A 14,992-nucleotide genomic window follows, 5' to 3' on the forward strand; every position below is an offset into this window, starting at 1 on the left:
AAACAAGACTGGTAGCAAAAGGGTACACTCAAACTTATGGAATTGACTACACAGAGACATTTGCACCTATAGCTAAGGTCAACACAGTTCGAGTATTACTGTCTTTAGCTGCAAACCTAGATTGGCCATTACAACAATTTGATGTGAAAAATGCCTTTCTGCATGGCGAGTTATCTGAAGAAGTATATATGGATCTTCCACCAGGATGCATGGTGTCAGAAAAGCAATGTCAGAAGGTGTGCAAATTGAAGAAGTCATTGTATGGGTTGAAGCAATCCTCGAGAGCATGGTTTGGAAGGTTCACAAAGTCAATGAGAGCTTTTGGCTATCGTCAAAGTAATTCAGATCACACTTTGTTCCTGAAAAAGCAACATGGCAAGATTACGACACTCATCGTATATGTGGATGACATGGTAGTTACAGGAAATGATCCTGAAGAAAGAAAAGCTCTGCAAAATTATCTATATAAAGAATTCGAAATGAAAGATCTAGGTCCTCTAAAATACTTTCTTGGGATTGAAGTTTCTCGATCAAGTGAAGGAATTTTTCTGTCTCAAAGAAAGTATGCCTTAGATCTTTTACAGGAGACTGGAATGTCGGGATGTCAACCTGTTAATACACCAATAGAAGAAGGTATGAAATTGTGTATTGAGCCTAATCAAGTATCAACCGATAAGGGAAGATACCAGAGACTTGTGGGGAGATTAATGTACTTAACTCATATAAGACCAGATCTTGCTTATGCATTGAGTGTAGTGAGTTAATACATGCATAATCCTGGAGAGCAACATATGAATGCAGTTATGCGTATTTTGAGGTATTTGAAGAATGCTCCTGGAAAGGGAATTTTGTTCGCTAAAAATGTTGATCATCAAAGTATAGAAGTATATACTGATGCTGATTGGGCCGGTGCAGTGGATGATAGGCGATCTACATCTGGTTACTTTACCTTTGTAGGTGGTAATCTTGTAACATGGAAAAGTAAGAAGCAAAATGTCGTCGCTCGTTCAAGTGTAGAAGCGGAATTTAGAGGTATGACTCTAGGACTTTGTGAGGCATTATGGCTAAGACTCCTCTTACAGGATTTAGGTTACCTATCTAGGCAACCAATCCGATTGTTTTGTGACAATAAAGCCACGTGTAACATTGCTCATAATCCAGTACAACATGATCGTACAAAGCATGTCGAGGTGGATAGATTCTTCATTAAGGAAAAGTTGGATGATAAGATTGTGGAATTGTCTAAGATTCGATCAGAAGATCAATTGGCCGATATCCTTACCAAAGCTGTCTCAAGTCAAGTGTTCTCAAAATTTTTAAACAAGTTGGGCATGTGTGACATCTATGCACCAACTTGAGGGGGAGTGTTGAGATATTAGGAATGCTTTCCTTATATCATTATTTCCTTATATCATTTAGTGTTGAGATATTAGGAATGTTTAGATATTAGGAAAATTGAGATATTATGAATATTGAGATATTAGGAATATTGAGATATTAGGAAAGTTGAGATATTAGGATATTAATTGTTATTTCCTTATGTCATTCTTTCCTTGTATCATTATTTCCCATTCTTAGAATGGCGATACCCTCTATATATACTCTGTACATGAACGAATGAAAAGATGAATGAAAAAACTATCATTTATCAATTTGAACAGAAAATAGAGCAAGTGTGAAGCGAGCTTAGATTCAACAAGATCCAATCCACAACAAACGATGTTCAAGATCAACAATAGAAAGGAATGAAAATAAAGAAATCCCAAACCTAAGGTTCCCATAACGACCATACTTGAGCTCCTCTAATGAAGCTCCTTCTTGCCTCATCTCCTTTAGCTCTCCATCCTCCATGCTCTAAAAAAAAATCCACTATGTCTCCGTCCCCCTAAATCCTCTTTTGAGTCCAACCTCACCTGCCTTCCTACTCTCTCACGTCTCAGTCCCCTTAAATTAGCCGACCCACCTCCTTTTCTTCATGTCTTTTCCGTCCAATTTTTCTTCTCTCACTAGTTGCTACCAGCTTTCCTGCCTGCTCAGATCATCATTTCCTCTTAAACTCCAACCACCACCATGGCAACGTGGTCATGTCCAAGGCTATGTGTCTCAAGTAGCTAAGCATGGAAGTCGTCTCCCACTTCTCCAAAAAATAAAGATGTTTTACTCCCTGGGGTGGCCAGCCAAAAGGGGTCCACAATTTCCTTTTTCAATATTGAAATTAATTCTCTTTTGATTTTTTGATTTTGATTTTTTATTTTTACGAGATACATTGACTTTACAAAGCTGATTGTAATTAATATTTATTAGGATTGAATTTTTTTTAGTTAGTTTTCTATTTCCTTTTGTTAGTATTCTTTACTTATTGGAAATCTTCCTATACCCATGAAATCTCATTATAATTGAGATTTTTCACCATATTAAGCCATATACAACTGTAATTAATTATTAGATAGTTTTGATATTATTAAAAGGTTGTACCATTTCAATACATATAAATAGAGAATCACCTCTCATACAAAAAGAGATATAAGAATAATTTTCAAGAAACTACTCTCAGTGATTTCACACTCCAATTTTATTGAAAAACTACAACCAAAATTTTGAATCGAAAGAGATGGCCAAATCAAGGAGTTTTAGGTCATTTGTCCTTGTTATGGTTGTCATATTGTCCATAGGTTGGTTTTATCTATACCACTTATATTAATAATTGCCCATTTATCCATCTTTCAAACATCCATTATTTTAATTGTAGGTTTAGGCTTGTTAATATTTTCTTTTTTATTACAAATTGTGCAAAGCATATTATAATATTATAATAGAATAATTTTTAAATCTTTGATTTCAACATTGTAGAATCTATTTATTGAATAATTTTCATTAGATATAGTTATTCAATGAAGATATATTTCATATTAATTTTACCTAGAAAACATGTAGTAAACAAAATTGTATTGAAATAAACATTTTTCAATCTTTGATCATGACATAATATATACATATATATGTGCATTTGTAGAAAAGGGGTTGTAGAAATTATGTAACAAACTTTAGGATAGACACTAATAAGTCAATTGATTATAATGCATGTCATATTGATGAGTTTTGCTATTCATGTTTTCAGTTTGCATGGAAGTGGTTAGTCAACAAGATGGAAGGTGTTGCAAAGATCACCCAAAACTTGGACATTGTATTCCTAACAAAGATGATGATCCAAATGGTGGAAAATGTTGGACATACTGTATCACAGATTGTCCAAAGGGTAGCTAGTGCAAAAAATTATCTAGCGGTCGTCATGTTTGTCATTGTTATTGTTGATCATATGCTCTATATGGGTATAATAAGAATAATATCGATCTATAATATCAATTAATTTTATGAATGATTACTATGATTATATTAATCTTTGAGTATTGTTTTTTGTTCAAGTTTTTTTTTATATTATTATTTATATGAAATGTGGAAACGCACTATTATTACTCTCTTCTTCTTCATTTGAATCTTCTCATTCTCAAAAATCTATTGGATTAAAATCCAAGAAATCAATTTAAAGTTACAAAATGTTTGCCAAAAAAGGTAATATTATAAATTAATGATTAGCCAAGTTATCCTTGTTAAACATCTTATTAATGTACTATTTTACAAAATCATCTTTAGCCAATATAATTTTCTATCTAATGCTTGGTTTAAGAGACAACATAATCCCCAAATCTATATATTATAAAATTCATTTAGATATGAATAATGCTTTTCTAAATGGTAACTATAAGAAATTGTTTTTATGGTTTAACATCCCATGTCAGATGCAAGTTTATTCATCTACAATCATCCATAAAGTAAATGGAAAGTCTATTTTTATGTTTGTATATATTGATGACATATTAGTAATCGATGATGATGGTGTAAAGTTGATAAAGTAGTAAGTAACAAACAAAGTTTGCTTTGAAAATTCTAGGCTCTCTCAATTATTTTCTTGGTTTTCAAGCTTTTCAAAATGAAGAATGACTTTATCTTACTCAATATAAATACATTTATGATCAGTTGCAAAAGACCAATATGGTCACAATAAAACCTTATCCAACTCTTATGGTTTTTGGCAATAGGCCATGTTTGGTTGACAATATATAATATGGGACAGGATAAGAGAGAGGATGTTATATTTTATCTTATATTTGTTTGGTGATGATATAGGATAATTCATCTCATCACTTATCTTGTTCTATGTTCAACCAAACATGTGATATGATAAATGGTTGGATATATTATTCACCTTTTTTTTTTATCCCTTCTACATAGGATGTGTTAATCTCATACTAAGATATGAGATATGCATATCTCATGTATCATAAATTTATTTTTATCAAATTTTAATTTTTTTATATACTCATTTTGTAAAATAATTTTTTTATTTATTAAAAATTAAATTTATGGTTAATTTTTTTTAAAAAAAAATATTTATAAAATAACATTAATATATGATATATAAATTACTTGTATATAAAAATATACATAAGACAAGCATGTATTTTCTCATATTTCATTCCCAACATGTTTGAAGTTTTTTTTGCCTCATACATGGATGAGAGCATTTCATTGTTCATTAGGACCACATTACCTAACATTTGAACTAAATCTGAAAAACTTTTGTCCCCATATCTTGCTTTCAAGTTTTACAATTTTATCAATGCAAATAACTTTGTAAACTTTGAGCTACCAAGATATAAAGGTTTTCAACATCTTCAAGTGGTCTTCCAAATGATTGGGGATCCTTCATATAGTCATCTTGTGTAGCATGGACTATCTTAATGGTATTGTCTAAATCTTCACAATTAAGTTGATCATAATGATATTGTTACTTCCTTACTAGAAACTACCTTTCCATGCCAATACCATGTGCAGTAACTTTGATCAATCCCATTGAAATATAAGTATTCTCTAATCACTTGAGGAGTATGGTTCACTAAGTTGTCACATTATAGGCGCATGGACATCTAATATAGTTCAAATCTCTAGAATTTAGAGTTATAAATTGAATAAAGCTTTCAACCCCTTGTTCATACTCTTGCGATCTTCTATCTTTAGACATCTAAGATCAATCCATTTCTAGGTTGATTCAACTTAATTCCTATATAACACAAGTTGCATAATTTATTAATTCTTAATTCTTAAACCAAAAAAAGATATAAATTGACATATACAACTAGTAAATAAATAATTAAAAAGTGAAATAACATCATAATTGTACCTATATTATATCATGTGCAACCAATTGCATATTTTTAATCTTAAACCCTATATATTACTTTATTAAGCATGAATTAAATAGATGCATAACTTCATTTAGTATGCATAAATACTAAAATAAAGTAGGAAGACTAATAATTTAGCTAATTTAGCATAATACTTACAAATTTGAGTTTGTTGTTTCTTTCCTATGGGTAATAATAAAATAAATTAAGTCTTCACACCATAAAAATAGAAAAAAAATGATTGAATAGTTTGAAGATAAGATGTTATTTTTGAAGATATTAGTTACAGTGTGTAATTAAAATTAGCCATAGCCATTTGACATGCCTTCACTAAGATACAATCAATTAGAATTTTGTGTAAAGAAAAAAAATTATTGATCAAAAAGAAAGAAAAAATTTACATAGCATACTAAGATTTAACATTAAATTTATAATTAAAATATAATATAGGATCACACAAAAATAATTGTTGCTTTCACTAGGAGCATATACCTTTCCATTTCACTAATTTCACTTGCTTTAGCAACCTAAAATTTTAATGCCTCATTTTTTCAGATCTGCCAAAACAATAATGAGAACAATTTATTCTACAAACTATCATCAATCTAATAAATAATTTTATGAAGTTAAAAAATATGAAAGTTTTGCACTAAATATATATTTGATAGAATCTTAATGTCATGGATATTATTGAGACAAAAAAACATGAAAATAAAAATAAAATAGAGAATATTAATTAGACATTAATTAAAGACTAACTTCTTATCTAAAATTGTAACTATTACAAAAACATAGTTTAGAGGCTTTTAAAAGTTAACCAAGCGACCACTTAATAAAGTTAACCTTGACTAACTTTAAAGAATTTTAATTTCACTTGAACAACTTCTTGATTTGGAATTTTGATTACCTAGGGGCAATTCCACCATAATGGTAAGATTGACAATGATTATTTATTTATATATCACTAGAGTTACATTTTTCGTCTATTAGTCTTTTATTTAAGGAAAGATTAAGATTAGTTCATATAAAATCCCACCCAAAATTTCCACTAGTTTGCTTTATATCTATATTTAATTTCATGGTGCTTTAAAATAGACCTATCAATGTTGACATGAAAATTGATTCCCACTTTGTTGTTTCTTAACTACTACTTAATCATTGTTAGGATGATAGTGAATTTTTATCCAATTAGTAAGGAAAAGAAGAAAAAATCTTGAAGTAGAGAACATACCGCGACCTAATATAAATTTAATACCATTAACATTGAACCTTTATCTTCTAATCCAGGTGCCACCATATCCAAAATTCGAGATTTTCTTAGGTTACTACATGAAAAGTTGTGGTGTCCGTCTTGACTAACACGTATATTAATACTGATAGGAAATTAAGATGCAAACGTCTCTTGAGAGAAAGTAATAGATAGGTTAGAATTTAGAGAGGATGAGTACTAGACAACTTATTCAAATCCTATTCAACCCCCTTTTTATTGGCTCTTTATTCTTATATAGGTGTTGAAAAAAATAATTGGTAAAATACCCTTTTAAAAAAAATTATAATACTACCCTAGTTTTGGTCGCATAAGTTTTACTTAGATATGGTGTCTTATTCAAATAATTTAAAACAAAACAATTTAAAAAAGAAATTTTACAAAGAAATGTTTTCTTACCTAAAATCATCCTTTGAAAACATATTTTCTTCTTGAAGTTTGCTTACCCAAATCATTTTTTCAAGAGTCTTTTGCCTCAAATATTTTTAAGAAAATAAAAAATTCATATTTTAATAACTAATAATATATATATGAAAAGTAAAGAGATCAAGGATTCACATCGATTTTGTCTTCTTAGCACATGTGACACTAGGTGTTTTCCTAAACACCTCTCTTGACTCATAGTCATCCCTTGATAGCTCATCAATACTTATATAACTTCCTTTTCTGAGTCACCTTTAGGAACCCTTTGTTTAAGTACTCATTCAAACCATATTATGATCTTGTCCGCCCTTCATCCTTAGGTTAGATCTCACTTAGGTTCACCTAGACCCACTCTAGTTCACATAGGCCCGTTTAGGTTTACCTAGGCACCTTCAAGCTTACACAAACTCACCCTAGGTCACTTAGACACTTTTTTTTATCACCTTAGGTCACTTTTCACTTCACCTAAGCCCAGTTAGATTCACTAAAACCTACTTAGGTTCGCTTAGATAGATTCTTTAGGCTTAGTTCACTTAGGTTTTTTTTTTTAGTTGTGATTACATGATTATGAGTTTAAGTGAGTATTTGGCTTGAATTTTTTTTCCTTTTTTTATTGCTTGGAATGAATTTTTAATATTTACTCATATTATTTCGATGTTCCTTTTTTTTTATTATCATTAATTACACTATATTAGTGTAGACCCCTTTTTGGACCGGGAAGAGATAGGTTTTTTCTTTTCATTTGGAGGAGTAGGAAACGACCTTCGCAAGTGTTCAGAGTTGCATGGGACGTGTGGCAAAGACATGATTGATAAGTCTATTTAAAGCGACTTATTATCTATGATTTAACTTGATATTTCATTAGTTTAAGAGTAATTTTATCTCAACGTCATAATTTTTATTATTTTAGGTCTCAAATAGCCAAGAGTATGAAAAAGGAGCAATATAAGGCAAAATTGGAAGAAAAATATGAAGTTCGGCGAAAATGTGAAAATTGCCATGACGGGAGCTCTCAAGCGCCGTGGCGGCCTCTTACGTGACAATTTGCATAACTCACCCGAGAAGAAAGCGCCATTGCAGGAATGACTTAAGCGTCGCAGCGTATGTATGTGGAAAATCATAGTTGGGGACTTGAGACAAAACCGTCGCGACTGGAGGAGCTTGTCCGCCATGAAGCTCGAAGGAATTTCAGAAATCCTGGGAACCTGAGACTGAAGTGCCGCGGCAGGAGACACTGAGCACCGCGGCCCGATATTTAAATTTTGAAAATTATTCGCCCTTATCTCATTCTGTTCAGATCCGAATTAGGTGGGACGTCAGTTTACGATACTGGGGCTATAAATAGACGAAAGTATGGCTTATTTGGGGATCTTGGAGACTTGGGAGAAGGAGGATCTTGAAGACCTAGGAGAATAGAGAGCTTGGAGAACAAGAAGGGGATTTGCAAATTTCCTTCTATTTTTCTGGTTTATTCTTCCATTTTCTTTATGATTGTAATTCAGGATGTTTGTTTTTCATCTTAAGATGAACTAATTTCCTTTGTCTAAGGCTAAGATGTAACTCAATCACGATTTATGTTTTTTATTGGTTTAAATTAATTCTCTGTTTTGCATCAATTTATTTGTGTATCTATTCTGCGCTTAATGCTCTCAATTCTTAAGGGGCTCAAGTTTTGATTGATTTTATGATTTAGGTTGATAACGAGAGTTAAAATCTAAATTAGATCCATAGAATAGATTACATTAGAATGAATGAATAGTAGAGATACATTACCATGTTCTTAGAGATTAATAGTTCAATCTATAATAATTCCATAGATCTTAATTATTCCTTTAAACTTAAATTCACATAGAGATATGTTGGGTGAGTAATTTAGGGAGCAATCTGATATATTTCGAGAGAAAATATTGGTTGGCTTAGGGAATTAAATCTCCAAATAACGCATAACAGGAATTAGGTCAAGCAATCAATTACATGAAAAGTGTTAGTAGTGGAATCAAAAGCCCTAGATCGTTTAAATCATAAGAGTTTGAATTTATTTTCTTTAATTGTTTAAGTTGCTTTCTTCTACAACTTTAAATATTCGGTTGATCAAATAGTAGTAGAAATAATAAATTTTAGTAATTAGTAGCATAATCCTTGTGGGTTCGATATTCGTACTTAGGTACAATTATATTACTTGAACAATTCATATACTTGCAAACCAACACATCAAGTTTTGGCACCGTTGCCGGGGACTATTTTTTACTAATATTAATTCCAGTTATTTCTGTGCTAATTTGATTTATTTTCTTTTTATTCTCACTCAATTGTTTTTCTCTTTTTAGGTTATCTTAGTGTATGAGACATATAAGGAGTTTGGACTTAGTACCAATCGACCTTGATATCAACAAAACACTGCGAAAACTAGATCGGAAATGCAAGCAACAAGTAATTCAAGAGGTTCCTACAATGGGGGATGAGAATCATGGTGATAATGGAGTTCCAAACAGGGCACTCAAGGATTATTCTGTTCCTAATGTGGGTGTCTCAAGCATTCGAAGGCCACCCATCTAAGCTAACAATTTTGAGATCAAACCGACAATTATTCAAATGATTCAATCTTCGGTTCAATTTGGAGGATTGGCTAATGATGATCCTAATCTACATATTGCAAATTTCTTAGAAATTTGTGATACCTTCAAGCATAATGGTGTGACCGATGATGCAATAAGACTTCGATTTTTTCCATTCTCTCTAAATAACAAGGCTAAGGCATGGTTAATTTCATTACCTCCGGAACAATCACTACATGGGATGGACTGGTTAATGCTTTTCTTGCTAAATGCTTCCCACCGATAAAATATGCAAAGATGAGGAATGATATAACTAAATTTTTTACAACAAGATCAAGAGTCTCTTTATGAAGCTTGGGAGAGGTTCAAAGATCTTTTAAGAAAGTGCCCGCACCATTGCTTACCAATGTGGATGCAAGTGCAAACGTTCTACAATATTTTGCACCCTAATACTCAAACCATGGTGGATGCAGCAAGTGGAGGAGCTTTTATTAATAAGACACTGGATGAGGGATATCAACTTATAGAAGTGATGGCTAGCAACAATTTCTTGAAGTCTACCGATAGAAATGCACAAAAGAGGACAGCCGGGGTTCATGATATCGATGCTTTCAATAATTTAGCTGCTCAAGTTGCAATTTTAAGAAACTGAATGTTACTGCTATTTCTAATTTAGTTTGTGAAAATTGTGCAAGTAATCATCCTAACTTGGAGTGTCAAGTTGGAGGCCCATATGAAGCAAATCCATCCAAACAAGTGAACTATGTGGCCAATAATCAACGTCAATATAATCCCAACTCCAATTATTTCAACCAAGGGTGGAGGAATCATCCTAACTTCTCATGGAGTAACAACACTCATGTGCAAAAACCACCATCCGGTTTCCAATCTCAAGAGAATAAGCCAAACTTGGAAGAAGTTTTCACCCAATTTATGCAAAAGACTAACGATTTTATTGATGATACTAAAGCAAATTTCAAGAACCAAGGTGCAATTATTAGCAACCTTGAGCATCAAGTGGGGGAGATTTCTAAGTTATTGACGGAGAGAACACAAGGATCACTTCCTAGTATCACGGAGACAAATCCTAAGGAGCATGTAAAGGCCATAACTCTTAGAAGTGGGAAGGAGTTAGAACAATCAAAGGAGGCCGAGCAGCAAACAAATAAGGAGGATACTTCGGTTCCAAAGGAACACGATGCTTCCACTCCTATACAGCCATCTATTCCTAAACCGTCATCTAATGCCATCCCTTTTCCTCAAAAGCTGAAAAAACAAAATTTAGATAAGCAATTTTCTAAATTTATTGATAATTTTAAGAGCTTACATATCAATCTTCCTTTTGTAGATATAATGGAGCAAATGCCGAAATATGCTAAATTCTTAAAAGAGGTGTTATCAAATAAGAGGAAATTGATGGACAATGAGAAGGTGATGCTCACTGAAGAGTGCAACGCCATTCTTCAAAGGAAGCTTCCTCTTAAGTTAAAAGATCCAGGGAGTTTCACTATACCTTGCACTATTGGTGATTTTGATTTTGATAAAGTTTTATGTAATCTTGGTGCAAGTGTTAATTTGATGCCTCTTTTTATTTTCAAGAAACTTGAACTAGGGGAAGTGAAGCCTACTACGGTATGTTTGCAGCTTGCAGATAGATCTATCAAACATCTAAAAGGCATTATTGAGGATGTTTTGGTAAAAGTGGATAAGTTTATATTTCAGGCTGATTTTATTGTATTAGATATGGAAGAAGACCGGGATGTTCCACTTATATTAAGAATACCTTTTCTTGCTATAGGTAGAACTCTTATAGATGTTCATCAAGGTAAGTTGATTTTAAGGTTTCAAGTTGAACAAGTTATGTTTAACGTTTTTTAGGCTATGAAATTTCCATCTGATGTTGATGCATGCTTTGCAATCAGTGTTTTGGATAGGGTGGTAGCTGAAACATTTCATGAAACTTTTCCCAGTTCACCTTTAGAAAATTGTATAATGAATGGTAGAAATTTAGGAACTCTTTGTGATGATGATGATATAATTGAATGTGTTAATAATCTTGATGTATTGCCAACTTATGAGTTTCCAAGAAAGTTAAAATTTGAGGAATTAGAGGCCATTCATGTTAACAATCATACATTAAAGAAGGAGCCTCCTAAACTTGAACTTAAATTGTTGCCATCTCACCTCAGGTTTGCTTTCTTAAAAGATTCTAGTTTTTATCCTATTATTATTAGCTCTTCTTTGAATGATTTGGAGGAGGAAAAGCTATTAAGGGTTTTGAGGGAGCATAAGAAAACTATTGGATGGACAATTGATGACATCAAGGGAATAAGCCCATCGATTTGTATGCATAAGATCCTATTTGAAGAAAGCTACAAGCCAACAGTTCAACCACAACGAAGATTAAATCCATCTATGCAAGAAGTGGTTAAGAAAGAGGTTGTGAAGCTTTTGGATGCAGGTATAATTTACCCAATCTCGGATAGTACATGGGTAAGTCCAATTCAAGTAGTTCCTAAGAAGGGAGGTATAACTGTAGTGAAGAATGATAATAACGAACTTATCCCCATAAGAACGATAACCAGTTGGAGAGTTTGTATTGATTATCGGAAACTTAATGATGCCACAAGAAAATATCACTTTCCTTTACCCTTCATTGACCAAATGGTGGAGAGACTTTCCAGTCATGATTATTATTGTTTTCTAGATGGATATTCGGGATACAATCAAATCCCCATTGTTAACTATTTCCTGATGAACATCTTTTTATAGTTGAAGAAGCGTCATGGTATGCAAACATTTTTAACTATTTGGCTAAGAAGATTTTGCCTCCTAAGCTTACTTATCAAAAGAGGAAGAAGTTTTTCTCAGATCTCAAGTACTATATATGGGATGATCATTTCCTATATAAGCAATGCACTAATCAAATAACTAGGAGATGTGTGCCGGAAGAGGAGATGGAGAGTATTCTGCATCATTGTTATTCCCGTGAAGTTGGAGGACATTTTGGAGCTACTAAAACTACAGCCAAAGTTTTACAATCAGGATTTTATTAGCCTTCTCTTTTTAAAGATTCATTTAATTTTGTTGCCAATTGTGATAGATGTCAAAGGGTTGGGAATATATCTAGGAAAAATGAGATGCCTCTAACAAATATTTTAGAAATAGAATTGTTTGATGTATGGGGTATTGATTTTATAGGTTCTTTTCCATCCTCTTATGCTAATCGTTTTATTTTGGTTGTTGTAGATTACATTTCCAAATGGGTTGAAGCTGAGGCACTGCAGACCAATGATGCTAGAGTGGTGGTTAAATTTCTTAAGAAGAACATTTTTGCAAGATTTGGTACACCAAGAGCTATCATAAGTGATGGAGTATCTCATTTTTGTAAAAGTCAATTTGAGTCACTATTGGGTAAATATGGAGTAACACATCATATAGCTACTCCTTATCATCCGCAAATAAGTGGTCAAGTTGAGGTATCTAATCATGAGCTTAAGCAAATTCTGGAGAAAACAGTTAATTCTTCTAGGAGGGATTGGTCAAGTAAGTTGGATGACACTTTATGGGCTTATAGAACGACATTCAAAACACCTATTGGGATGTCTCCATGTCAATTGGCTTATGGAAAATCTTGTCATCTTTCGATTGAGTTGGAACACAAATCATTTTGGGCTGTTAAACTTTTGAATTTTGACTTATGAACTACAAGGGAGAAGAGATTGTTACAATTAAATGAGATGGAAGAGTTCGGTAATAATGCTTATGAGAATGCTAAGATTTATAAGGATAAGGCAAAAAGATGGCATGATAAGCATATTCAGAAGCGCGATTTTGAAGTTGGTCAACAAGTTCTTTTCAACTCACGTCTCAAGCTTTTTCCGGGTAAATTAAGATTGCGAAGGTCCAGTCCATTCATAGTTAACAAGGTTTTACCATCAAGAGCAATAGAAGTTCATCATCCATCAAAGAGAACTTTTACAGTGAACGGGCAATGATTGAAGCACTATTTGGGAGGAAATTTTAGCACCGAATGGGTGTTTGTTGTGCTTTCAATTCTGAAGTAGAAAAGTGGAGAAAGTCTAGCTAATGACTTAAATTTTAGCCCTTTTCGGGAGGCAACCCGATTTATTTTGAGCAATTTTATTTTCGAATCTTGAATTATTTTTAGTTGTTAGGATTTTTATTAATTTTGTTTCAAAGTTAATTTAGTTAGTGAATTTTTAGAGTTAATTGTTTGGTAGTTTAGGATTAATTTTATTTTTTTATTTTTAAGTACTTTTCCTTTATTTTCAGGAGAAAAAGGGCTTTTTACATACCTAGTTAAATGAGTTGCGACGGGAGGCATTGAGTGTCGCGGCTGACTCTTCAAATGTTGCTCATAAGAGGACTCGAGGCTAAACTGCCTCGACTGGTAAAGCTTTGCGCCGCAGTCGTCACCCCCAATTGAATTTCTCTTGTAAAAATTAGGGTTTGTGCCACGGCGAAAAGACTTGAACGTCGCTGCGTGATAAGACACTACTAAATGAGAAAGGAGCAATTTTTTTATGTGCCCCAAAATTCATCAAAAATGGAGTTTTTCTTTTCCTTACTTTTCCTTACTTTATTTTCTTTTGTTCATTGAGGGCAGTGAAAGTAATTAAGTTTGGGGAGAACGATTAATTTCTTCTAGGTTTAGCTAAGTTCGACTAAAAATGCTTTTTTTTTTTCAAAACTTCTTGATTTTTTAGCATTATTTTTTGAGTTGATTCATATAATCAATGATAATATCTTGATTGCTATAATGTGTGGTTGTTGAGATGGAATTTGATATTACTTAAATTTTGAGGATAATTTGGATGTTTGTTCTGTTTGGATTTGAGATTCGATGTTGGTCTAGTATGGTGATTTTGATAACGATCCTGTTTTGCATGCTTAGAGACATTTTATTTAGACAATTGTGGATGATTAGAGATCTCAACAAATTTTAGAACTTGGCTGATTGTTACTCAAGGCAAAATCCTACATTTTCATGTTACTTAGGAGATGATTTAGGCCATTTTTGGATCGTTTGAGCTTTTCTTACCTTACCCAGAATATTTTATCTGCTAGTTACCTATTTGAGCCTTTTTATATAATGTTAGCCTTATTTTTCTTTCTTTAAGCCTATCTTCCTACCTATTTTAAGCCTAAACACTTATCCTTACCCTTAATGAGAACATTTACATGTTTGTTATTTATTTTGTTTGAGAGCAAAAATATCTTATTGAGGAAATGATGGAAATGTGTATTGTTAACCCAGTTATAATAGAGAAATAAGTTTGGGGGTTTTGAAGAATAAAAGGAAGAGTGTGCATAAAAATAAAAAAAATGGCATTAGGGTGAAATATGTGAAAAGTGCTTATGAGCATGAAAGAAATAAAAAGTAAAAAAAGTTTCAAGAAGATAGGAAGTGGTGTTAATATTAAAAGCTCTTGAGTCTGTTACATTTTGTTCAATTGTGAATGTTCTCATTCTTTGAATTT

General features: G+C 32.4%; 1 protein-coding gene and 1 non-coding gene across 2 annotated transcripts; one reads left to right on the plus strand and one right to left on the minus strand.

Annotated features, from left to right (window-relative positions):
- Positions 1-9,782: 9,782 nt before the first annotated feature.
- LOC132253289 (small nucleolar RNA R71) lies at positions 9,783-9,890 on the minus strand. Its single transcript, XR_009465164.1, has one exon. It is a non-coding gene; the product is annotated as a small nucleolar RNA R71 (small nucleolar RNA).
- A 951-nt stretch (positions 9,891-10,841) lies between these two features.
- On the plus strand, positions 10,842-13,486 carry LOC100244443 (uncharacterized). Its single transcript, XM_059734532.1, has 3 exons — positions 10,842-11,313; positions 12,738-13,029; positions 13,201-13,486. Exons 1-3 carry the CDS (start codon positions 10,842-10,844, stop codon positions 13,484-13,486), a joined length of 1,050 nt encoding a protein of 349 aa, XP_059590515.1.
- The last annotated feature ends 1,506 nt before the right edge of the window (positions 13,487-14,992 follow it).

Source organism: Vitis vinifera, chromosome 18 (genome assembly GCF_030704535.1).
Source record: "Vitis vinifera cultivar Pinot Noir 40024 chromosome 18, ASM3070453v1".
Taxonomy (NCBI): domain Eukaryota; kingdom Viridiplantae; phylum Streptophyta; class Magnoliopsida; order Vitales; family Vitaceae; genus Vitis; species Vitis vinifera.